The sequence below is a fragment of the Varanus komodoensis genome, unplaced genomic scaffold, assembly GCF_004798865.1.
Source record: "Varanus komodoensis strain SLA01 unplaced genomic scaffold, ASM479886v1 scaffold13_3, whole genome shotgun sequence".
Taxonomy (NCBI): Eukaryota; Metazoa; Chordata; class Lepidosauria; order Squamata; family Varanidae; genus Varanus; species Varanus komodoensis.
In genome coordinates, this window is record NW_025335409.1 from 15348754 (window position 1) to 15374433 (window position 25680).

Here is a 25680-nt window from a genome sequence, read left to right on the forward strand (position 1 = left end):
TCTGATTTTTTCCCCTTTTAATTCTATAGCTGTACCCTACACTACCAAAGTGTGTGTGTGTGTGTGTGTGTGTGTGTGTGTGTGTGTGTTGATTTTTACCCCTGGTACTTATTTGACCATACCAAATGTATTTGCTGTCTGGTCTTTCCTCATAACAGGATACAGCTGCTACAACTTTGCTTTGCATCAGGATCATTGTTGCCAGTGTTATGGTTTGCACGGCTGATAGAACAATAAATTATGGGAACTGAAGTCACAAGCCCAGCTAGCATGGAATCAAGGAACAATGTGAGGGCATGCTATTGGATTTATTTTTCTTAAAAAGGTGAGTTTAAGCCAGTACTCTCCAAACTTTTAAGGGCCACCAACATAGACTATAGGACTTACTTTTTCAATGCCCTATTTGCCTGACTTTCTCTTTGTGTTATCATTTCTTTTTCCCTCAGCCATTTCATATACAACAAAAACAATGGGACAGCTGTCTCCCTTTTAATGGGAGTGATTTCTGGATGAAAGAAGAATGTTATGCTTAGGCATAATGGAAAATTAGGATCAAACCACATAGGATGTTCAATGTGTGGTTTGCACTTATACAAGACCTTTGTGAGTGGGGCTGCCAAGCAATTTCTGCCAGACATGAAGTGCAACTGAAAGGACAAGGAGCTGTTTAGGGACCCTCTCCACATATCCCAGAAGGAACAGCAAGAGGGGCAGGCCGATCTATGTTCAGGGAGAGAAACCCACTGGACAGTTCTGCTGACTTGACTACCCTCTGTCCTTTGCCACATGCCAGAACAAAGTGTATCATGCTGCTTTTGTTGTTGTTGTTAGTCGTGAAGTCGTGTCCGACACATCACAATCCTATGGACAACATTCCTCCAGGCCTTCCTGTCCTCCACCATCTCCCAGAGTCCACTTACGTAAGCTGACACCAACTGCTTCAGTGACTCCATCTAGCCACCTCATTCTCTGTCGTTCCCTTCTTCTTTTGCCATCTATTGTTCCTAGCATTACTCTTCTCCAGGGAGTCCTTCCTTCTCATTAAGTGGCCAAAGTATTTGAGTTTCATCTTCAGGGTCTGGCCTTCTAAAGGGCAGTCAGGGTTGATCTCCTCAAGGACTGACCGGTTTGATCACCTTGCTGACCAGGGGACGCGCAGGAGTCTCCACCAGCACCACAATTCAAAGGCCTCAATTCTTTGGCGCTCAGCCTTCCTTATGGTCCAGCTTTCACAGCCATACATTGCAAATGGGAAAACCATAGCCTTGACTATATGCACTTTTGTCGGCAGGGTGATGTCTCTGCTTTTTAGTATGCTGTTTGGATTTGCCATAGCTTTCCTCCCAAGGAGCGTCCTTTAATTTCTTGGCTGCAGTCCCCATCTGCGGTGATCTTGGAGCCGAGGAGAATAAAATCTGTCACTACCTCCATTTCTTCCCCATCTATTTGTCAGGAAGTGAGAGGACTGGATGCCATGATCTTAGTTTTCGTAATGTTGAGTTTCAAGCCAACTTTTGCACTCTCCTCCTTCACCCGCATCAAGAGGCTCTTTAGTTTCTCTTCACTTTCTGCCATGAGAGTGGTATCATCTGCATATCTGAGGTGGTTCTTTTCCCCAGCAATCTTAATTCCAACTGGTGATTCATCTAGCCCCACCTTTCTCATGATGTGCTCTGCATATAAGTTAAATAGGCAGGGTGACAGCATACAGCCTTGCCAAACTCCTTTCACATTTTGAACCAATCAGTGGTTCCATGTCCAGTTCCCACTGATGCTTCTTGACCCGGGTAAAGGTTTCTCAAGAGAGAAATAAGATGGTCTGGTACTCCCATCTCTTGAAGAACTTGCCGCAATTTGTTGTGATCAACATAATCAAAGGCTTTAGCATAGTCAGTGAAGCAGAAGTAGATGTTTTTCTGGAACTACCTAGCTTTCTCCATGATCCAGCGTATGTTGGCAATTTGATCTCTAGTTCTTCTCCCTCTTCGAAACCCTGCCTGTACTTCTGGTAGTTCTCAGTCCACATACTGCTGGAGCCTAGCTTGTAGGATTTTGAGCATAACTCTGCTAGCATGTGAAATGAGTGCAATGGTGTGGTAGTTTGAACATACTTTGGCATTGCCCTTCTTTGGGATCAGAATCATGCTGCTACTTGTGAGTAAACAACAGGGAAGTGCCACAGAAAGCAGAATGGCTCAATTGATTCCCCTTCTGGTCCTTGTCCCTTGTGCTGTTTACTCATGTGTCAGTGGCAGGAAAGAAAAGCAGCCTTTTGCTAGCCATGGGGTGGAGAGTGACAGCGGTCCCCCTTTTCTCAATCTGGCTTGCCAAAGGTATTTTTTGAAGTGTTTTTGCAAGTTGGGAATGCCTTTTTGGCAAGCCAGTGAGAAAGGGAAATGATGGGAGAACCTGCAACTGTGCACTATCTCCGACTGGGCTCTGCTGCCGATAAGATTCTTGCTACTCCTGCTCATGTGGGAGCTGCAGTGGGGAAATCCACTGAGCAGTGCTGCTCTTCTCCCAGCACTCGTCAGCTAATCACCTGCTCTTTAGGGCAGGAGGTAGGAAGAACAGAAGTGACAGCTGTGCCAAATGGAAGCTGTCATGGGCCACTCTTGCCAAGTGGCTCAATAGTCTCGGCGTCAGTACTGCCAGGAGTTTTGGTTTCCAGTCCGGATAGCACCATAAGTAGTTGTGCTGCTGAGAAACCATGCCACAGACCCTTGTTTCTGTGCATGGTGCCTCAAAACCAAATTTGCTATGTGGAAATGCCACAACAGGGTTCAGAGGTAAACAACCGCCATTGCATTTCATGCTGTGTGAACCCAGCCAAAAGATGTTGTGTGCAAAGTACCCAACAACAAAAGGATGCTAAGAGACAAGGCAGCTGGAAGTGTAGACACAGCCTTGTCATCTGAATTATGTATGGTAAGTATTTTTAGGTTTAATGTCCCCCTTTTTCCACAAATAGGAAGCAGCTTTTTTACCTTGCAATCTTTGCTACTCAGAAGTGTTTGAGAGTTTCAGTAGAGATTTTTCTCCCTTTTAACTCACTGCATAGTGATTTGAGTGCATGTATCCTCTGCTGATGGTGACTAGATCAAGCAGAGATGATTTATTTCCAGTGGACCTATTGTTCTAGCAGTACTGATTCTTGCACAGCAGAGGACACATCCAGCAGCACCATTCCCAGCTGCCACAGATAAGCTGCCTAGGTCCAGTTATCAACAGAGCCAGCCTTGGGAATTTGATTGTGACAGATAAACAATTAGGACATTTGGTTGATCCAATCTGAATAACAGGAAGTTTGCTGTCTCCCCTCCCTGAAGTGCCAAATAACTAATCATAAGGATGTCTGGGAAGGTATTTGAGTGATAATACATTCCCAAACTGGGCAATAGCAGCTTTTTTAGAGGTCTGCTACAATAGGTAAATGCATAGCTTATTTAAGAAGAAGTGATGATTGCCAACAGTTTAGATGACTTTTTAAAAGTCTGAGACAAATTCATGGAGGAATGGAGGTCTATGAACAGCTAAATGGAAATTTCATGTTAAGAGACAGTATACTCCTAAGTAACAGGTACTTATTTCAGAGAAAAGGGAAGAGCTGCTGCCTGTTTGTGGTGTCCCCAGAGGCTTCTGGCTAGACTAGATGGGTTTTTACGTTCTTATGCAGTTAGACTTGCATTTACTGCACAAAAGCAAGTTTGCAAATTATGGCATTCTATTATTGAGATGATAGGAGCAGGATGACAGTCTGGCAGACAGCCGTACCATTAACATTACTTAAGGTGTGTTTAGGTTTTTAAGTCTTCCTACTTACTTTCTAACCCTTTCTTCCTTGCCCATTTAGATCAAATCTTGGTGATCCTCTCTATAGCTTCCTGCATTTACATTTCACACCACTGGCTTCCTTCTGTCTTGTCCCCTATGTGTTTTTCTCTGGCTCTCTCAACTTAACTATTGGATTGAAAGAATAACACTCCTGTCTTCATGGTTTCTTCCTGTGTGCTGAGTTAATCTGTCACTCCTCTCTTTTTAAATGCTTCCCTAATGCCTACTTCTGCAAACAACATGCGCTTTATCTTTACAAATTTCCTTCCTGCCTTGCACTGTTCCCCAATGCATTCTTTTTTTTAGTTTAGACTGCAAAAAATGGCTTGACACTGAGTCTTATATGCATCCATAAAGATCTACATCTCTGATGCTTAGTTAATGACATATGCATAACTGAACACAGTTCAAATGTCAGCTCCTAATTGTCCATCCACAGCCCATATCTGCCCATGCATTTTTCTGCTGCACATGTCTCAGCACTTATTTATCAAATATGAGTACAACCACATACTACATTTACCCTGACTTAGCTGCATGGCTTCCCTCATAAAATCCTGGAAATTGTCAGTGAGGAGGCTGAACATTCTCTGTTAAGATTCTTAGCAGCCCCACTCAATAACTATACTTCCCAGATTTCCTGAGGAGAGAGTGTTCCAATTAAACCAATTCTATACTTGGCACAATCTTACACTTGGGATACCCTTGCTGAAAACCTAAACAACATGATGAAAATCTTGCTACACCAGTATAGCACCAGATGCATGGTTTCATGACAGATACAAGAGCACAGGGCCAATATGCCCAGGAACTATGATTTTTACATGCATGTCTACTGAGTTAGATAAAAGATGCACTAAGAACAGCAGCAGAAATGTTGCTAGGTATGTCTCTAGCAAGTGTCAAGTGCAGTATCTGACCTTAGGTTAGCTTCCCCAAACAGTCATCCTCCAGTGCATCTGGAGGACACCAAGTTGGAGAAAGTCACTCCAGTAGATTATATCATTATTTTTAAATATTTATATCCCACTTTTCCACTTTGAAAGCAGCTATATTTTTCGTTACATCAAGCACACACATTAAAAATGGGGTGCTAAAGTTAAAGTACCTTCGTATACTTGATTACCTTATACTGTGCCAGACCACTGGTCTGTCTCATTTTGTCGACTTTGACTGGCAGCTCCTTTCTAGATTGCATGCCCTGAATCCTGGGAGAAGCCCATCGTTGTCTCATGACTGCCAAGCAGCTGGGCAGCGCTTCTCCAGCCAGCCACAGGAGCCTCTCTAGTTACCGACCAAAGTCACTGCCTGTGTCAAGGACATGCCACTCACCTGTGGCACTTCCCCCGCTTGGATCCAGCAACTTCCTATGATGTGTGCCACTCCACATGCTAAGGCTTCCACGCTATACATACTTACCTGGGAGAAAGGTCCCATTGAACTCAAAAGGACCTACTTTCAAGAAGAGGTGCATATAAGGACAAAAGGACAGAAGCCTGTCAAGGTACACTTTGAGAGATGACAGGACAAAAGATATACTCACCTGACACAGAAGTACAAAACCACTGGTCCTGACTTTTTGGGGAAGTCATGTTCCAGCACTCGGCGATCCAACTGAAGCCAATTCAGATGGCCACTGGTAAGAGAGGAAAACAAAAAATGCTTGGCTCAAATAGCAACAATAGGCATTATTAGACTATTTGCAATGATTTAGATCATGCCATTGCCTTGCTCCATTCATGCAGTTTTGTGGGGAATCCAGGCAACAGAGTGTCCTACTCATAACCTTCCTGTTTTCCCACCACTTCTTCTTTACTAGAAAAAATCCATTAAGGAGAAAAAAGCAGAATTGCTGCATGATACTTCCCAACTGGTAGTGCTAAAAGACATCCATCTGGTTTTCATTTTATTATTGTTACAGTGTGAATAACTTTTTCCTTTTTTCCTCTGGTGAAGAAACAAAGGCAGCTTCCATAGTTCTCCTTCACTCCATTGCTATCCTCTGAACAACAACCTTGTATAGTAGTTTAGGCTGACAATGTGTGACTGGCCTGAATTCACCCAATGAGCTCCATGACTCAGTGGGGACCAGATTCTGGATCTTCCAGGTTTCCAGTCCAGCACTCTAACATTGGCTCTCTAACCACTAGATGCACCCTAAGAAAGATTGATTGACTGATTGCATTTGTACGCCACCCCATAGCTCATGGGCGCTCTGGGCAGCTTGTATAGCATACATAGCACATCAGCTGACATAAAAATAATAAGTAAACAATAACAGCTAAAAACTGCATAAAATCATACTAATATAAAGTACAAAAACAAGAGGATAAACAATAATCCAAACAACAATAAAACAAGCAGTGAAAAAACAAAAGAAAACATAATTCTAAAAACAAAGAATGAATAAATAAAAAGGTGTTTACTTGGTGATGAAAACAAAATAATGTGGGTGCCAGTCACACCTCCCTTGGAAGGGAATTCCAAAGGTGAAGTGCAATAACAGAGAAGGCCCTTTTCCTAGCTAATTTCCCCCTCACTTCATTGGGGGAGGGGGGTCACGAAGGACAGCCTCTGTTGATGATCTGAGTGGTCTGGTAGGGATATATGGATACAGGCGTTCCTGTAGATATCCCAGCTCCAAGCCGTTTAAGGTGTTATATGTTAGTCTGAGCACTTTGAATTGGGCCCAGGCAGTAACAGGCAGCCAATGCAGTTGGCAGAGGAAAATGACACAGAAAAGCTAGGTGACCATGTGGTATTTGGGAAATACACACATCATTGCAGTGGAGAAGGCGGCGATATCATTTTAGGCACAAATGTTTAACATATAAACCTGTCAGAGTACGAATGGAAGATGTACAATGAGAAAAGGGAGCACCAAACAGATAAGAGTTTTGTTCTTTACTCTAGCTGTGCCACCCTTGGTGTGACCATACAATTGAAAGCCTGTCAGGTTTTCCATTAAAAGTCGTTAATGCAAGGAGTTTATACAAGAACTGTAATATTTCACGTCAGGCTAAAACAGAGCCAAACAATGCTTCAGACATTTTATTTGCCACCCAGTACGTCTGGAACAGCCTTGTAAATTGAGCCTGCCAAGCTGCCTTTCAGGAGAGTTTTTGAAAGTGCTGCTGCTTCTGCCTTGCACACTCACATGTGCACACACATGGAATAAACTGTAGTTACTACATGCTGCTCTCAGTTTGACATAGCGATACTATTTTGTCCCATTTCTCCAGTAAAGCTAACAACAGCCAATCTTTCTTCCCACACTGCTGAAGTTGTGGCAGAGAGGTTTTTTTATCCCCTGCCTAGTCAGAGGCACTGGGCAGAAAAAAGCATGTTATTTGTGTGCACAACATAGGAAGATGAGGGCATGCAGGGATGCATGAACATTAGATGTCACCTTACACTACATCAGACCCTTAATTCATCGAACCCAGTACTATCTAGTTCTCAGGAATCACGTACAGCTCTTTGCCAGCACTGCTGCTAAGTTAGGAAATTAAATTGAAACCCTTTGATGCAAAGTAAGCCTTGTTTATTAATTATATTTACATCTGACTTTTCTCCCATTGTGAAACTCAAGGGGGCTAAATGTGGTTCCCAGGTGGTCTCCCCTCCAGGCTCAGACCAGCCCCAGACCTGCTTAGTTTCAATATGGTGGGTGTCTTATATACCTCAGACCATACCCTTCACAGAACTGTTATTCCCCTCCTGCATTAACAGGACGTTGTGCTGCATGTAGTGAATATGTGTTCTCTGCAGCTAGACTCTGGATGGGTCAGACAGGACATAAAAAGGCAACTATGCAGCCTACAGTTTCTGGGTACCAAAGAAGAGATAAGCTGATTCTCTGATTGGAATATTTTGGTTGTGTAGACCCACTTCCACCTGTGATCTGTAATGGTCACAGTAAATGAGTTGGTCTGGCTGGTCCTCAATGTAGGGATCTGTTTCTTGCGTGGATTGTGTACACTCACCCCCTTGCCCTTTGTCTCTGTTCCTTGACTGACCCACAAAAGCTATTTAATGAAGACAGTAGAGCATAACCCATAAGTATGTATGCCATACTCAGCAGTACTTCTCTAATACCACCATCTACTTCAAAGTGGTCTTCAGCCAAATTTCTTCAGTTGCATATTCACTTTACTAGCTTTCACTAGACAGAGACTCTGTTCTCTCCTCTGATGTTTTATGTATTCTGCATGAATGACAATGAAACCACTTTCTGCAGTATTGAATGTACAGTGTTTTCTTATTGCCAAGCTATTAAGAACATGTGGTCATGGTAACAACGATGGTCTAGCATGGATTCTACCAGTGCAAAAACTTTTGGGCAACCTGCTCTTGGCCAGGAAGGAGGGAAGATTATGGTTGTTGCAATCCATGGTGTTTCGTTTCTGAGTCAATTTTTAAACCCATGCCCATCACTACTATGAAACATGCCTTCAAAGATACATGCACTTTCCCCTCTTCTGATTATCTGACAGTTACTTTTCATTCCTAGGGCAGGCTTAATTTTTTTAAACCCTATTATATTGACAAAGGTTTTCCAATCACCTAGATGTAGAAGAAAAAGGACCACAATTTATTTGCTTTTCTTTCAGCTCTTCAGAAGCATAGGTCCACTGTGATGGGGATATAAATGCAAATGTTTTCTGGTATGAGTATTTCATGCATCTGAGGTTTTACTGGGCCCCCAGTTTCAAATTTCATTACAAACATTTCACTTGGATAGATGTTGATAATGCTGGTGTACCGAGAAGGGAACCAGTGAGACATCCATCGCACAGCATCCCCTTGCTATTCAAGGCTGCCCCACAACCTTCCCATTTCTTTAAAACCCTGTGCTGTAATTACAAGATCATTGGTCTGTGGGCCCAATCTGACCCTATTAGTGAAATCTCTTGTGATTATGTCTTTGAGACAGGATCTGTCTCATGACACCTGAGTTAGATGGGAAGGAGGATGAGTTAGCAGACCTTGGGGAACTCTTACCTTCCAAAGCTGTTTTTTTCTAGAGATCCCCACTTTAAAAGGCAGAGAACATAGAGGCTATTTAGTGGTTCTATCAGTGCACAGAAATATCCCTGAAATTCTAATTAAGAGGTGGGGTGACAGTCGCTAAGTACTTCTTGAATATAAAGTAGGCTGAGCAATGTGTATCCCTCCTGATGTTTTGGCCTATAACACCAATCATCCCTCACCATCCCTCACTTTGCTTACTAGGGCTAATGGGGGTTGTAGTTCAACACAACTGGAGGGCCACAAGTTGCCTATCCCCAATGTAAGGGCTCAGCTGAGATAGTGAATATTGTCAGTCTGTTGATACCTGGCTTTCCTAGGAGCTCTCCCAGGTCCTGACAAGCCTGAGTCTGGCCTTGCTATCTGCTTGCGTGGCAGAATGACTCTTGCCAAAACTCAGTCTAAACCACGCTTCCCTTGAAGTCTGGCAGAACCAGGTCTCTTTTCTGCTGAATTAACTCTGTTAGCTGTGCAGTTGTACAGGTTTAAATCACAGAACATCCACAGCCCACGACCTGCAGTATAACTTTTTTGGAGACAGCTTGACCTTAAAGGTGATGATTAATGCTGTAAAATGTTCCTAAGATCTCTAAAACATTTTGCTTTTAAAGCATGACAATCTAATCCTGGTCATGCTGCATGAAATAACGACCCTATATTACCAAAAGGAGATATTAAGTCACCAACACAAAGGTTGTTCCTATTGATTTTCTATTCCAGTTGTCATGAGACAGTACAGCTAATGAATGGAAGTCCCCAGTACAAATCATTTCTAAATAAATTACACCTGCAGAGGTTTTCCTCTTGAGCTGAAGAATTACTTCCATATTATTTTAGGGTTGCCACCACAAACCTCCCATTTCCTTTAAACACAGAGTCTAAACCAACATCAATGGATTTCTTCAAGGGTTCTCAAGGGTTTAGATGAATTTTTTAAAGCAAGTCAGGTACTTTTTGATTAATTTTTCAATTAAAAACAGGACATTTTGAGGTAGAGGTATCTGGAGGCTAATAACTTTTCTTGACTAAACAGCACACTATAAAAATCCCTGCAGCACAGTTGACCAGCATATCTCCTCTCTCCTCTGTGGTTGCTGCTGCAACAATTCAGGTCTGTTCAGATGTTTCTGGGCACATGGTTCCAGTAGCAGTATATTTAGCATACCACAACATCTTTTGTGAGCTAGACTCCTTGCATGAAAAGCTAATTGTGCAACTCATGGAACAGCATGAGCCAAAGCCCTTGCACAGGTTCTGACTGCCACCAGTGAAATTGTGGCAGCACGCTGGGTATGAGATTACACAGAGCCAGCTGATGGGCAGGGATTATCTTACACTGGATGGTTAGCCTAGTGTACAAAGGGTTGCTGTATATATGTGATTACTTCCTAGGCCAGCTGTGAGCACAATGAACACAGAGCTCCTTCAGAAAACTGCTAACAGCATTCACAGTGGGCTTGGATTCAGTCTCTTACGCCTTTTCTTCCCTGCCAAAAAGCAGACAGGCACAACTGAAGGTTCTTCCAAAGGGCAAGTTGATACCACTGGACTGGGGACAAACGGTGTTTTGGGAGGCATGATCTTTAAGTCACTGGTTGCAGTTCAGCAATGCAACCTCACCTATACAAGGAGGGGTCTCCCTCTGTTAGCCAATGAATAACCTTGAACTCCAGCCTACAAAGACATCAGTGGAAGCTGTGGGCCTGCAAGGACTTTGGATAGCAGCCCTTGTCAGAATCTAGAACTGGAACAAATGTTTATATATGCAATGAAAGTGCTGAACTCCAGGTCTGCAGGCCAAATCCAAATCCAATGTTTCGATCTAGCCTTCTGGAGTTCCCCAGAAGTAATGCCTTCTTCCCTGATGCCAATTCCTTTCCCAGCCTGACCAATGATCTTTTGGTGGTTTCCTAACTTCTGCATGTTTTGCCCCATTTAAATGGTTGAAATGCCCCCTTTACCTTTGACCTCACCTGCCAATGAAATGCAGCCTGAGAGAGCTGCTCCAAAACTAAATCAATTCTTCATCCTGAGAAAATCTGAACACTCCTGATTCACAGCAATCCTCACTTGTTAATCCTACCTTGCAAAGGTCAGAACAATTTAATATCCACAGTATAACATGCAATGAATGAATATTTGCTTATTTATGACATTTCTGTCCTGCTTCTCAGCTTAAAGCATGTTACAGACATTTATGTATAAAATATCTGTGCCAAGTAATAAAATAAAGACAAACAAAGCATTCAATAGATATGAATCTGAAATTAGTTTAAACAGACAAATTCCACATGCTAAATGCAAAATTCAGTTGCAGTTAGAGACATTTTAGCCAGTGAACCAGCACCTTTCTCCTATAGGAGGCTTCCCAGATTTTAAGATTGTTGTGGAAGGCCCTTTTCTCAATACCACTGCCATCAGAGGCTCATTTGGAGAAGATACAAAAAAGGACTTCTCTGCAGCCAATCCCAGGCTCTAGAACTCCTTTTGCCAAAGAAAGCTAGTTGGCTCCCCTCTCTAGTAACTAGGCCTTTGGCATGTAAGCTGGTCTTTTAGAGAACCAAAGTGGTTTATAATTAGATGGTGCTGTTCATTTCTGTTATTGCTGAATTTTAAATTTGTCTGCATACCATATTTTAACTGAGATTTTATTCATCTCAATTTATTTTGCTAGCAACATTTAATGACATTTATGGGCAGAATGTTCTTATAGAAAAATAACTAAGTATATATCACAATCAGTTTTCTGTCAACCATTTGTCCAACAAATGCTTCCCTAAGTTTTTCGCTAGCCTCCTTAAACAGCATCTTCCAAATCATGTTCTGAAAAGTATATCAGGAGTTCCTTAGTTTGGTAAGGACAGACAAATATCCTTGAAAGAAAGCTTGTCTATCACTAATGACAGTCCCTTAATCTGCACAGTTGCATGCATACTCCCCCCACCCCCCCAGGGCTTTTTCTTAATTCACAAGAAGCAACAATGCAGTCTGGTCAGTATTCTCACATGAACTGAGCATGTGTGATGCAGAACAAAATGCACAAAAAGTTTCATGGAAGGTAAGAAGGGAGACAAAAGTGGCAGACAAACAGATGTGGAAATGGTTCCCTAGAAAGTTTTCAAACCATTGTACTACATGACAGGAGAAAGAGTTAATTGATTAAAGAATTCCAGCAGCTAGTATTTGCAGTCCTGATGTTTATGAAATACTAGCTCTTTGTGGGTATGCAGGCACATCTGCTCCAGTCTAGGCAAGGTGAGTGCTAAGAATCATCAGTGTCTAGAACCTGCTTATGGTTCACTGAAATCAGTGTTGGCTGTGTATCAGTAGCAATTGCTGGACTGCACCTTGGGAGACTAAGATATTTTACCATGCTGAAAAAACAGTTCGGAGTCTTGAAGATACTAATTGAATATTGATTATTTTCTTGCAACTATTGGACTCTTTGTGTTCTAGTCACTGTGTGATAAATGATTAACTAGGACAGACTTTATCACCTATAAAGAGCATCCAGTATAGAAAGACAGGAAGGTATGATTACACATAACAAAGGAGAAGCAGCTGCTTTCTTTTTTCTGCATGAAGTCTATTGTATTTGCGCTTCATCTGGCACTTTCTGGGCTACATGATTAAGTCTTCTATAATGTCATCATGCTTATATCCACATAGTATAGTGTATACAGACATGGGATTTCAATAAATTGGGTCAGCTTTCTAATCCTTGTGGTTGCAGGAAGACTTTGCAACTCAGGAAACACTATTCACAGACATCTTTGCCCCATGGAGTTACCTACCCTTCCTTTGCAGCCTCCAGGAAAGAAACCTATATGCATTCCCTCAAGATTTAGAAATATTCATACCCTGATCCTGAAACACTTACGTCTCATCTGTGAAGGCAATTCCAAAGTACTCCTTCTCTTTCAGGTTGAAATGCGATGCCACCAGGTCTAGCAGCTCCTTGGCCAAAAGCTTTGGCTAGAAGATAAAAACAAGACAAAAAACCCTATGCTTAGCTAAGGCAACAGAATATTTACAGAGTGGAAAGGAGACAGGGAACTCAAGGAGAATTCTGCCCTTTGAAACAATACAGTGGTGACTTCACAAGACATGTGCACAACGATAGCATCATCTATGCAATCAGGGCTGCTGATGGAGGCTGGCTGGGCCAGGCTCCACACAAATTCATATACTGCAGCATTGTGCTCTGCACCTGGCAATGTCTGGCAGCTACATCTCTGCTACAATGGGCATTATTCTGTAAATAAGCATTTATGTTGCACAGGCACAAAGACTGGCACCAGCCTCGAAGCTTGCAGGCATGTACAACCCTCATCACGGTGTGCTGTGTGAGCATCTTGACTACAGGCTTCCCTCCAGAACACTCGCAAAATTATTCCCAACTAAGCTTGGAAGAATCGCAATCACAATCACCACTAGATAGCATTGTGCCTCGCCCAGCCCTATCTTCTTTCACAACTCAGAATTCGTAAAGACTATTTCCTCCCATAGCTTTCATCCACCTGGAACAGTTCTACCCAGTCCAGTGCCCTCCAGATGTATTGGACTACAACCCCATAATCTCCAGCCTATATGGCAAATTATGCTTGCTAAGAATAATGGGAGTTGTAGTCCAACACATCTGGATGCCACCAGGCTGAGAAAGGGTGCTCTAAGAATAAGACAAAACTGGGTAGGTGGATTCAGGAAAATGCACAGTACTCGTTATGGACCCAGGTGAAAATGTCACACGGAAATTAATTTTGCACAAATGTGTTACAATACTAATTTGCAGAGCAACCTGTTTGGTTTGCCCAATACAGAAGAGAGATAAATGGAGGCTCTGGGGGTGTTTCAGAAATTTGTGGCTTACTTGAAAAGGTCCGAGCATTCCAGGGAATGCAAGTGTGAGGAATAAATAATCTTTGATTCAGGCAATCCAGATTACAGTCTTTACTTGACAGGGGTGAATTGCTCCAAGTACTGCAACGTTCATGCCAACTATTCCTGGTGAAATCTAGACAGTAATGGGAACTGCCAAATCAGACCGTATGCCTTTCATGCAGCTGCATCCAGGGAAGCAATAACTATTAAAACTTGCCTTAACACATTGCCCTCTAAGGGAACCAGAACTATTTACTTCGTATTAAGTTGATCCAGTAATACCATGAATACTTCCTCTCTGATTTCATTTATTCACACTAAGTAAATACATTTAGTTTTTCAGACATAAGATCAAGTGATAGGTGGTATGGCTTCCTCCTCCAATGCTGAACCTTATACTTGAGGATGGGTCTATGTCTTCAGTTCATCAAGGTAATCATTTTCTCTTCCCAACTCTGCTTAAATCTGCATCTTTGACAAAGCATTCTCCTAGACTACTGTGCCCCCTCATGTATGGATGTTTTGGGAATGCAATCTTTGCAAATGGCAAAGATTGAATTCCTGATTTGCACCTTCAGCACTACTAATTCTCCACTGCCTTTCACACTTCCTGAATGTTCTGAAGTTGTTCTTGGATCAACCCCCCTTTAAAATGATGTTTACAGATACCTGTATGGAAAGAAAATATATCTAGAGGTGCATATTTTGTGAAAACACAGTTAAGAATATTTAAATGCAAAGCTTTATGTGCATTTTAAAAATTCACAGATCAGTGTGGAATGGACTCATTGGTGGATACATGCAAACATAACATGCACAGATTCACTCATCTGTACCTTCACCCTGCTAGTGTTTTTATGATTACACTTCACCCCACCCTACTGCCCAGTCTCAGGATATCTCTTCCTACCAAATTTCCCAATACAGGCTGCAAGCTGTCTGGGGAGGGACTGTGTTATTTCTATATTATGCAGCTTGCTAACAGCACTGGCAGATTATAAAGCAGAGGTGGGCAACGTGTGGTTCTCCAGATGCTTTGGTCTTCAGGGCCCTTGAGGCCTAGCCAGCATAGCCAATGGTGAGGACTGACAGGAGTTGTGGAGGACTGCAAGTTGCACCTGTTGTAGAAGTGCAACCAGTAATAGTAATAATAGTAGTACTAATAGCAGGTCTTCCATTCCCACATTTTTTGGAAGGACTCCAAAGAATGTGCCTCTACTCCTTGTTGGTATCCTAGGTAATCTAAGCACAGTTAATAGGTTAATGTTCTTTTGTTGCACAGCATGCTCCATGTTCTGGTACACAGTCTGTTAACTCATGGGCCCTGAGAATAATAAATAGATTTTGTATCATTATTGAGAACACCCACTCATTAGACTAGGTAATCTGCAGTGAGTTTTAGATAACAAGGCAGAGTAAGCTTTGCAAAGATCTACCCTCTACCCATTAGAAAGTGAGCTTTGGCTGTTGGCGGTATGGAATAAGTAAGTAAAATTAGCAAGACGTTACTAACTTGGGCAGATGTGAGCAGGTTAGTGAAAATAATTCTCATGTAGTTCTTGTGTGGGAGTCTGCTTCAGTCTTGGAAGAACCTCTGACTTGTAACTCAGTGTCATATGCTGCAGTCCTACATATGCTTACCAGGGAAAACATCCCACTGGCTTGAGTTGAATTTCTTTCCAAGTAAACATGCAAAAGATCAAGCTGGTATCCAGCCGTGGCAGCTTCCCCCACCCCATCCTCAGCATGCATACTTGCTTTACAGGGCTTAAGGAAGGGGCCCTCAAACTTTTTCAATAGGGGGCCAGGTGAAAGGTGGTGATGACCCACGGAGGCCGGTTAGGTAGGGGGCCTGGGCATGCGCGCTGGTGAGACGGTGGCGGGTGCGTGCAGCGGCGGCTCACTTGATCTCCCAGTGTCCAAAACCATCTCCGAGCGAGCAAACCATTGCCTCTCCACCCACGCTGTGAGGTGGGCAGTGAGTGCGCGCACATGGGGGAAGCAGGCAGTGGCGGTGGCTCGCTCGCTCCGAGATTTCCCGCTGAGTCCAAAACCATCTCTGAGTGAGCAAGCCAAACGTGCATGTGGACGGCGACTTGGGCCAGATAAATGGGCATGGTGGGCTGGGTCCGTCCCACGGGCCACAGTTTGAGGGCTCATGGCTTAAGGCATCCCACACACATCAGGTCAGTCCTCCTTATGAAAACAGCCTTGTAAAGAAGTTCAGAAGTATCATACTCATATCACAGCTTGGGAGGTTGATGCCAAGAGTGACTGAGTTGAGACAACACAATAGCACATGCTCAAATGTGGGCTATCGTGTTGAATGAACCCAGCTCAAATTATAAACCATGGTAAGCAACCCACAGTTCACAACCCACAACAAAGCAAGGGTTCTCTTTATGGGCTTCTGGTTAACAAACTATGACGCATTGGAGAGAATCCCTCCCTGCTTCCAAAGCCAGAAACAGACACTGATGTTCTGCTTTATTACAAGTGCTTTATTACATTAATGAAGAACAGCAAGGCCAGCTTTAAACCGTAATGCAAAACCAGGAACAAACATAATTAAACTTGTAAGAAATGTGATTTTTAGATAATGCCGTCTCATAGAAAGATGCTGATTTCAGCCCAAAGGGCCCTCTCCTCCCTTCCAAATTCCTATTTTATTTATTTAAAATATTTGTACCCCGCCCTTTACAATGTCTCAGGGTGACGATGGCCAAAACTCATCTGTAAGACGGATCCAATTGCTTCACAATTAACTGCTTAGAGCATCTGACAGTTCTTAGTTGATCCTCTCTTTCCCATTGACTGCATACCCTGAGACTAGTTACATCCATTTTCTCCATGTGCTTCTTGCAGGCATGAGGCTAATGGAGCCTCTTCCACCTCTCTCCTTATTTCTGGTTCAACTACATTTGGCATTTCAGCTGGGAATTTCTCCTCACCTGAATCAGAATCTGTTCTTGTACTCCTTGAAGGGCTCAGCACAACAACAATGGGCCCTATACATTGCTGGTTCAGACAACATGATAAACTGTGTTTCAACAAGTCATCATTCAGGAGCAATCCACACTCAAACCTTGCTGGTTATCATGCTGTCTGAATCTACTCAAAGCCTTGTCTAAGAACACCTGGTGAATGCATGGCAGATAGAGAAGATTTGAACTGGAGGGACTTCTTAATTCACAGCTCAGCTTCTTATTCAACACACTACAATAGCTGTAGATACTGCACTGGATTAGGGACCTAAGCAGTAGCAACAGCAGTTGATGAGAGAATCTTGTTATCCCATGGGATATCTTATAAGCCAAGCATATGCAAAGCATTGCTCATTGTTTCTGGGGACAGGAAAATTCTGATTGCTAAAGATGCATGAGGTCATCCATTTGGGGGCTTTTGTACAGATACCACTGAGACAGGGTTCCCCTATCCCCTCCCATCCCCCCCGCAGTTCTAATAAAACACAGTTGGTTACAACTACTCTTCCTTCCTGGTTTACAGTTTAGCAGGAGCTGGGTTGTGCAGTGAACAAGGATCTATGTTCCTTGAACCTGGCAAATGCCACACCTCTTTTCAAATGTGCTACATCAGATAAGAAAGCAAGGCCCTTTCTTTGAGAGATAAAGAAAAGTGGGGAGAACAGTAGCTGTGCCAAAGCCAGCAGTGGCTGCAAGCCAGGTTAGTTACTGGCTCGGCATCCCTGGGGGAGGATTTAAGATTGTGAAGTTAAGTCCTGCTAGTCCTCTCCAAGATTACTTTCCATTCTAAGCTTTGTTTGCAGCTGTGCAAAGTTATTGTCCCTTTCAGAGTTCCTACTTCAAAACCTTAGCTACTACCTTGAGTGGAATTGATCAGTTGTAAAGAGTTCGTAAAGCTTTTTTTTTTTAAATAGACCACTATTTCTCTGCAGCAACAGGAACCCCTTATTCCTTACCACTGCCATGGCACTATCACTCGGCTGGCATTACTGGCTTTATAATCAAGCTATTTTAACGGAAAACTACTTTCCTGTAAAGGAAAAGCCCTGTCTGGAATAGTCTGTTTCTAAATGGTTGTTCCTTTCAACCTGCAAAATGCAAAGACCACGAAAAAAATTGTTTCATTTTTAATAGGTTGCATTTAGATTTTAGTTTATTTTTTGCATTGTGTTGCAAATGGCTCTGCGTACCTTGATTGGCAGAAAAGCAGACAGGTTTTTAAAAATAATTAACCAACTAAATATGTGCAGTTGGTTAGACCAGCATGTAAATGGTTTCTGGTCCAATAAGTTTCATTCCAAAGAGAAAATGTTTATCTAATCTGATTATATGGAGATATGCACAGAGGCTTTCGTATTCAAAATGTAGTTTATTTTTTCAAAATGCCAAACAGGAGGGAGAGGGGAAGTGAGTTGCCATATACTATCAACACTGATGGTAGTCATACCAAAATGCTACACTATTGCCTTCACCACACATGCCACCAGACACAGTGTCTTAAGGTGTCCGGGAGGCCCTCATGAGAACCTCATGGCCTTCCCACCACTAAAAGCACACAATATTTGTGATGATCTCTGCACAACATGAAATATTTCCTTTTACAACAAACCTTTCACATACCTAGAGAGCTATGGCACACAAAATTGCTTTTCATGAGTCATTATCAGTCACAAGCATAGTGTGGTCCAGGCAGCGGAGGGGAGAAGCAGTCAGTTATGCACCAAGTCACGCAGTAAAGTTTTTGTGGGACATAATTACATTTTCCACTTATCATTCTTATTATGATTGGTATATCTACAAATCTATAACTTCTCATACATTCTTACTGGCGCCTAACAAGAAAACCAAAATAACTTTTCTAAAGCATTTCCACCTAATCAAATTCAAATCAAACAGTTTAAAGACTAATTAAACAAATTGCACAAAGTTAGTATATATACACCAGGTAATTTTATATTGACTCAGAGTGATAACCTCTGCTCTGCTACTAATTTGCTATGAATTTTAAATGTAGCAGCCAAAAACTGAGCTGCTTTTTTTTTTCTCCTGCCCAGCCAACTGGGGGCAATTCTTAATCCGATCAGCAACTTGCCAGGATGCTTGTGCAGAAGTATTTGCCTGCATTTATTTATTGTTCCTAGCATGCTACAAGCTGTATAATTGCACATGTATATCCATTTAAAACAAATCCCTACCTATATTTTACCATCTAATAAGCAAAACACAAAGGGGATAAGGAATGGAAATGAAAAATTTTAAAAAAATACAAGTACCATTTCATGTACAGCAAAACTTATGCTGATGGCTTGATATTATGATTGCTGTCAGGAGGGAGAGGCTGAGGAGAAGAAGTAGGTTAATGAATGCCATCTGAGTATTTACATGACCAAACACCAGAGGTGTTCAGTTATAATTGTGTTATTTAATTGCAAACCAGACTATATACAATAGGAGCTCAGGTGTACCTGGACTGCCCAGAGGAGCAGCCACATCCTTGTGGGAGGAAAATCTAGAATAGTAAGGCTGAATTCCTGTCCCTAGAGAGACCTGCACACTGAAAGCTGCGGCTGAGATAAGCTGATCTGTGTTCACTCAGAAGGCAAAAGTGATGAGCAATGACCTCCTTCCATGCAAGTGGAAGAAAAGAAAAGGCTCATTAGAAACACAGGCAGCATCTTGAGTGCCTTTCCAGTTTGTAATTAAATTTCTTGAATTGTGTTTTTAGGCGCTTGTTTGCTTTCCATTAAACAAAACACTTTGCATCATTGCTATTGCCAGAAATTAACAGCAAAAGGAAGCTGGGATTAGAGAGATAAACGGAGGGTGGGGAAAACAACTAACATACTGCCCTTGCTTCCTTGACCCATTTGAAACATGCTATTTGGATGGCTGACTCATGATACACATAGGGGGAGTGGTGACCTATCCCTAGACTTTGGTGAGTGTACTGCCCTGTCTGCCAAGAAGGTCATCCTAAGTGTTCCTATCTCAGTTCAGTGACTGAGGCTACTAACAGTAAGTTAAGTGCTATATCTCCAGTAATTATCACTGTCAGTCAAAGGGGATTTTAGAGATATAGGAGTGAAACAAGAGATTCATGGTCAACCCAATGCCAGAAATTGAAACTCTGTGTCAGTCTAGTCCTGAATGGGGCCTTCAATATGAGGCCTGTGGACAGTTCTCTCGGGATGCACCAGGCTCTTGGTCCTTTCGGATTTTTTATTTTAACTCTCCTTTTATTTAATTGTCTTTTAACTGGGAAGATGGTGTGCTAAAATAATGAAATTCTACTGCCCAGAACCATCTTTGATTTTAAAAGAGTGGTTTATTGATCTGGAGCTCAGATCTACCTCTGCCTTGAAGTTCGGTTCTTGAGTAAGTTCTTTTTTTTAGCCTCACCAGCGGGCCTTCTGCAAAATGAGTGTTTATGATTTACCTTCTTTTTCACCAGGGTCATTCCATGTGACAAGGAATGCTTTCTGATTCCTTGAGAGAGCAACGCCTATCTTCTGTGTGTGATCATCCCAGGCTTAGAAAATCCCTTCTGAGGTCAGAGGCAGAGATAGGGAATCACCCCCTGCCACTACCACCTCACAGCTGGTATGGAAAGAACCAAGCTAGCTGCCTCTCTGAGGTCAGAAAGGCAGCCTTGGAGGAGGAAAGAGCATGTTCTGATAGGTAGTGAGGAAACAAAAGCAGAGAGATCAGGATATGAGCTATCCTGAGCTTCTTCATGCTCCTTCAAGCCACACTTGTTCGATAAGCCAAAAGGTCCATCTAGCAAAGATGAGAGACAAGAAGGGAAAGGTTTGACCACCCCTCCTGCCCTGCTGGCTACAGCTCAGGAGGGCACCAGGATCTTGGACTGTGTCCTTAGTGAATGTATGTATTGCTGAAATGTGATTCACTGAAAGGCCAACTGGTATCAGCAATATTTATTTATTTAAAGTTTTTCTATGCTGTCCCATTACTAAAAGTCATAATACTCTATGGTCCTCCAGTATAGAGAAAAACGTTTAAAATAACTGGTAAGTTTTCAGAGGAAAAAATAAGGTATTCAGTAATGTAGGTAGTCAACCAGCACAAACATCATAGAAAAATGAATTAATGCTCTTTGCAGCTCTGTTCACCAGGGAACAACAAAAATATCGAGAGAGGTGTACATCATGCCAACCTGCTCAAGCAAAAAGTCACAGGGGGTTGGCAGTTCTGAGCAGAACCCATGGCAAGCCCAACAGATGATCAGGCTCACTGTGGGTTACTCACATCCTTCCTCTCCTTCCTCCTCACTGAAGGTGGTATCCCAGGGAATACCATAGGAGGACTGAACCATCTCCTCCCCTTCCTGTTGTAATCACAAGCTGATTTCAGCTCACCATGGCTTTTTTGCAATTTGATTTTTTTCCCTTTGGAGATCATGAATGCTGACTTCACAGCTGATGTTCATGATCCTTGTTTTGACAGCTGCTAAGAGACCTTTCAAAGTGACAGAGAAGCAAGTTGGTGGAGTTGTCCATGACTGACATGAACTTGCTTTGCATAAAAAACAGTTGCATATATTTTCACATTATTTGTTCATTCATTCATAAATTAGGCACAGCTGCACAACTGTGGGAATTTGAAACCTCAATTGGGGCAATATCCAAGAGGGTTCCTGCTGCCAACCCTGGACATGACCCCATGGAGGCTCTGACAGGTCCCCCTGCCACTTACTCTCTCTTGACAGCTTTGAACTGCCAAGAGATACCAAAGGTGAGAGTAATCACTGGTTGTGGAATCAGGGTGGTGTGGTTTATACCCCCTTAACAGCATGATCCCCACTGATCTCCCCCCCTCCCAGCTAGTCTTCATCCTGGGGCATATTTTTCACTGTGTCTGAACCCTCTAGCTGTTTAGGAAAGCACAAATGTGCACCATGACTTTTTCTAGGGGAAAGGAGTTTTGCCCCTTAGCTTGCAAATCTCAGGGTCCCTTTAACAAAGGGCACTGACATCACAATTTTTGTGGGAAGAGACTAGGACACATACCATCATATGTGTAAGTAAAAAACCACTCATTACCCTTTCAAATTCTACCTTTAAGGGTTCTAAGATAGTTGCCAAAACTCCCCCCCCCCAAAAAAAAGGGGGGTGAGCATGCATACTTGCAGTTTTCTGAGCACCTAAAAGCTCAGGACAAAGAACAAAAAATGGTCGGGGCTGGGGACTAACCAGTGACAGGGACAAGATGAAGATCTTTGCATGAAGGTGCTGTACATGCCCCAGACTGCTAGTTTTTAAAAAGTAATAATATAAAATCAACTTGGGACCTGGCAGGGAGAGCAGCAAGACATTGCCAGTCACCCCAAATGCTGCACAGGCACTTGCTGGATGGCTGACCTTGGCAAGTGGCCAGGACAAGCTTGGGAAGAGCAGCAATGGTTTTGTTGCTATTGCCAACTGAGTCACCAGGTGCTGGACTTTACCCATGGTGAGCAGAGTTGTCTAGGTTCAGAGAACCCATCATGGGTAAAACACTAGAACAGATCATGCTTTCACAGGGTGGCTTGTTTGGGGGGGAAATGCCACTGTGGTTAGCCTGGGCTGGGTTCAGATGACATGACAACCATTGGCTAAACATAGCGGGTTGCTATGTTGAACAAAACCGTTTTTTGTGTAAAAACCTATTCAGGTTGGAGACTTGAGCTGCAGTGTTTAGCATAGAGAAAAATTTCTGTTAGGAGACAGATTTGCACTCCCATCTAACAGGAAGGACAGGAACCTTTCTAGCCACAAAAATGTTTTACTGTAAAATGGAGAGCCATGTGGTCTCTTTCTCCTGGATCCTCCTGCTCCCCTTTCCCTGTTTTCAGGCTTCACTGCTCTTTCTTCCTCATTCTCTAGAGCTCACTGATAGGTAAGCCCAGAATAAGATGTCATTTGCATGGGTGGAAGAAAACAGGAGGAAAGGACAGCTGAATTGGAATAGCTCATTGGAGTTGGCACTTTTTAAACATAGCTTTATTTTCTATTCATAAGCCTTAAGCACCAGCAAATTAAACCTCTTGCTTAGAGCACCCCATTCCACAGGAGATTTTGCAAATCGTAAGCCACCCACCTTCCTGTCTGGCAGCAGGACCCAAAGAGGAGGAGGAAAATACAAATAATTGTGAAGGATACACACCTACTTGGCAAGCAGCCTGGACTCAGTGCAATGCTGCTAATATATGAGCATTCCTATGAGAAGAATTAGCATTTTTCAGAGCAGTGCAGAATTCTTTGCAACAATAAATATATACTAATAACCAGTGCATGAACCCTCTCTCTAAGAAAATAAGCTGAATTTATGGTACTCTCCTTGTTTAAATGCTCCTTCATGGAAAAAGAAAACTTGCAAACAGAAAGCTAGCTCATTAGAATAATATATTTTGGCTTTATTTTGGCTCTATTCTTTGGCTTAGACTCTGTCTCCCTGACATACTAATTTTTAATGTGCAGGAAGATTTTCCATGAGTGGTTATTTAATCTACACAGAGAGTGGGGGGAGGGCAAGAGGGCAAGAGAGAGTGAGCCAGAGAGCGCTGTGTGACTTGAATATATAATGGTTATATGTAGGAAATATGACCCTTTGTAGGTTCTGTTGCACAAGTAGATCACCGAACAAGTACATTTGTTCTGCGTCACTCATGGAAGGAATTTGTAATTAAGAACAACATCAGGAATTTGTACATCAGGAATACAACAACATTAGGAATTTGTAACAGTAACAACATCAGATCCATATATGGAACTTCCATGGAGTTCACTGACAATTCTGAGCATTTAAAAAAAACTATTCACGAAGCGGAGAATTTTCATGTTTTGTATAAACATTCATCCATTTTTGCACAGACTTACTGAAATCTGAACATTTTTACATTAGGTTACATTTATTAATCATACTTCTACTTTGCTTTTCCTACAAAGGGCTTACATATGGTTCTCAGGAGGTTTCCTACCTAAGCAAATCTTCAGTTCAACAGCAGAAAGAAATCATGGATTGTATCCAATATTAGTTCTGCTTAGAGTAGACTCCTTGAAATGAATGGGAACACTAGAGCCTTTCATTCTGCTGTTTTAGTGACTTTTTCTCATTTTGCTGTATTACAAGTAGGCATTGAAACAGATTTAACTGGCATTGTTAATGCCTGATCTCCACAAGATACCCAACACAGTGAAGGTGAAAAATATTTTTAAAGTGGCACAAAAGTTAAATCAACAAAAACTAACAGGCACTTGTCACCTGCATAAGGATTCATTCCCCTGAATCAACACTTGGTAGAAGTACTTTTGCTAGCAGTTACAGCTGTGCATCTGCTTGGATAATTGTCCGTCAGCTTTACACATCTGGATCCTGCAGTTTTTGCCTGTTCCTCCTGGCACACTGCTCCAGTTCTGTCTGATTGCATGGGAACCACTGGCAATCAGCAATGTCTTGCCACAGATTCTTAATCAGACTGAAGCTTTCACTGGGTTTTGACTGGGCCATTTGGGTTCTTGTTTTCAATCTACTCTGGTCCACCTTTGGTTCAACCGCAAGAGCCTGTTTTCATTTACTTAACGTTTGTGCCACAATAAAAATATTTTGTACTTTCACAGGGTTGAGTCTCTTGTGTATATCAAGTAGTAACAATGTCAATTAAATCTGCTTGAATTCCAGGTTGTAATACAACAAAATGTGAAAAAAGTCAAAAGTGATGAATACTTCTACAAGTGACTGAATTGTAATTGTGTCGTGTTGTAGTCATGTTTTATATTTATATGTCATGGTTTTATCATTTATCTGTAAACTACCCAATAACTTTTTGTTAATAGGTAGCATGCACATTTTGAAATGAATGAATGAATGAATGGACACTTATTAAATTTGTCTGTTATAGATGCACTTATCTGAGAAAGGGGCAGTGATCAGGCTGCAAGTTGCATGCGAAGCAAAGCATTCTATAAATAGAGCTCTTTCTGGGGATCAAGGCATGAAGTGTTAAAGCATATTTTGCGCTGCCACTTTCTATAATCTGATTCAGGGTGGATAGAAATCATAGATTTTTTAAAAATATACAAATCAGATTCTTAAAATTTAAATCAGATTTTTGATTTAAATTGAATTTCTTAAAAATAAGATGCTTTTTGAGGAAAAGTCTATCTAAAGATAGCTTTCTATTATTTAAGATACATTATAGTCCAAAGGTTCTTCATCACAAAATAAGGATTAGTTTTTAATTATGTAGCATGAGGCTGTATATTCATGCAATGTTTAAGTTTCATGGTAAATGAATTCCATTAATCCATTCACAATGTCATGCTCTTCCAGGGGTTTCTGTAAGATTATTGGGCAATTTTTCTATCTAGAAGATATTATCACAGTTGCTTGGTTTTACATTTCTCAAAACTGTGAATTTGTCTGCGGAGATCACTTGCCCCTTCTTCACAGCAAAAATGTTAAAAATAGACAAAAAGTAGACAAAAAGATCTGTCTCCCTATTCCTTTGCAAATCTATGTACACAAAATTAACTCCTTACCTCTTCAGTGTTATATTTCAAAAAAATCAATGAATAGAAGTTTGTTGGGAGTGGGACAGTTGAAGAGATATGCACAAGAAGCAAAGTGTGAGGAGTAAGGGGCAAGCAGTAAAAATAAAGGTGAAACCCTTTGAGCAGAATATTCCACAAGTCTTTGAATCTTTTTGTGTATAGCTTGAGGTTTATCATCATATTCTTTCCCTGGAGGAGAAAGTGTATAATTGCAGCAGGCTGTAACACAGACCCAGTTTGGGAATGTTTTAATGAAGCTCTAGCTGTTGGTAAGGCATGCATGCATGCATGCACATTATGTAGGAAACCATGATTTAAATCTAGTTTTACTCACTAGTGATTTAAATAATGATTTAATTCGATTTGATTAAATCAAATCCACCCTGACCTGATTGTTAAGC

General features: G+C 41.9%; 1 protein-coding gene across 6 annotated transcripts in view; it reads right to left on the reverse strand.

The window, feature by feature from the left end:
• The window catches only part of FRMD4A (FERM domain containing 4A), a 301515-nt gene that overhangs the window by 118701 nt on the left and 157134 nt on the right, over positions 1-25680 (reverse strand). For all 6 annotated transcript variants that reach the window (XM_044423314.1, XM_044423315.1, XM_044423316.1 and 3 more), the window contains exons 3-4: positions 12746-12840; positions 5378-5470 (exon numbers count right to left, since the gene is read on the reverse strand). In XM_044423314.1, the coding sequence (XP_044279249.1) occupies positions 5378-5470; positions 12746-12840 (188 nt within the window). The remainder of the gene's footprint in view (positions 1-5377; positions 5471-12745; positions 12841-25680) is intronic.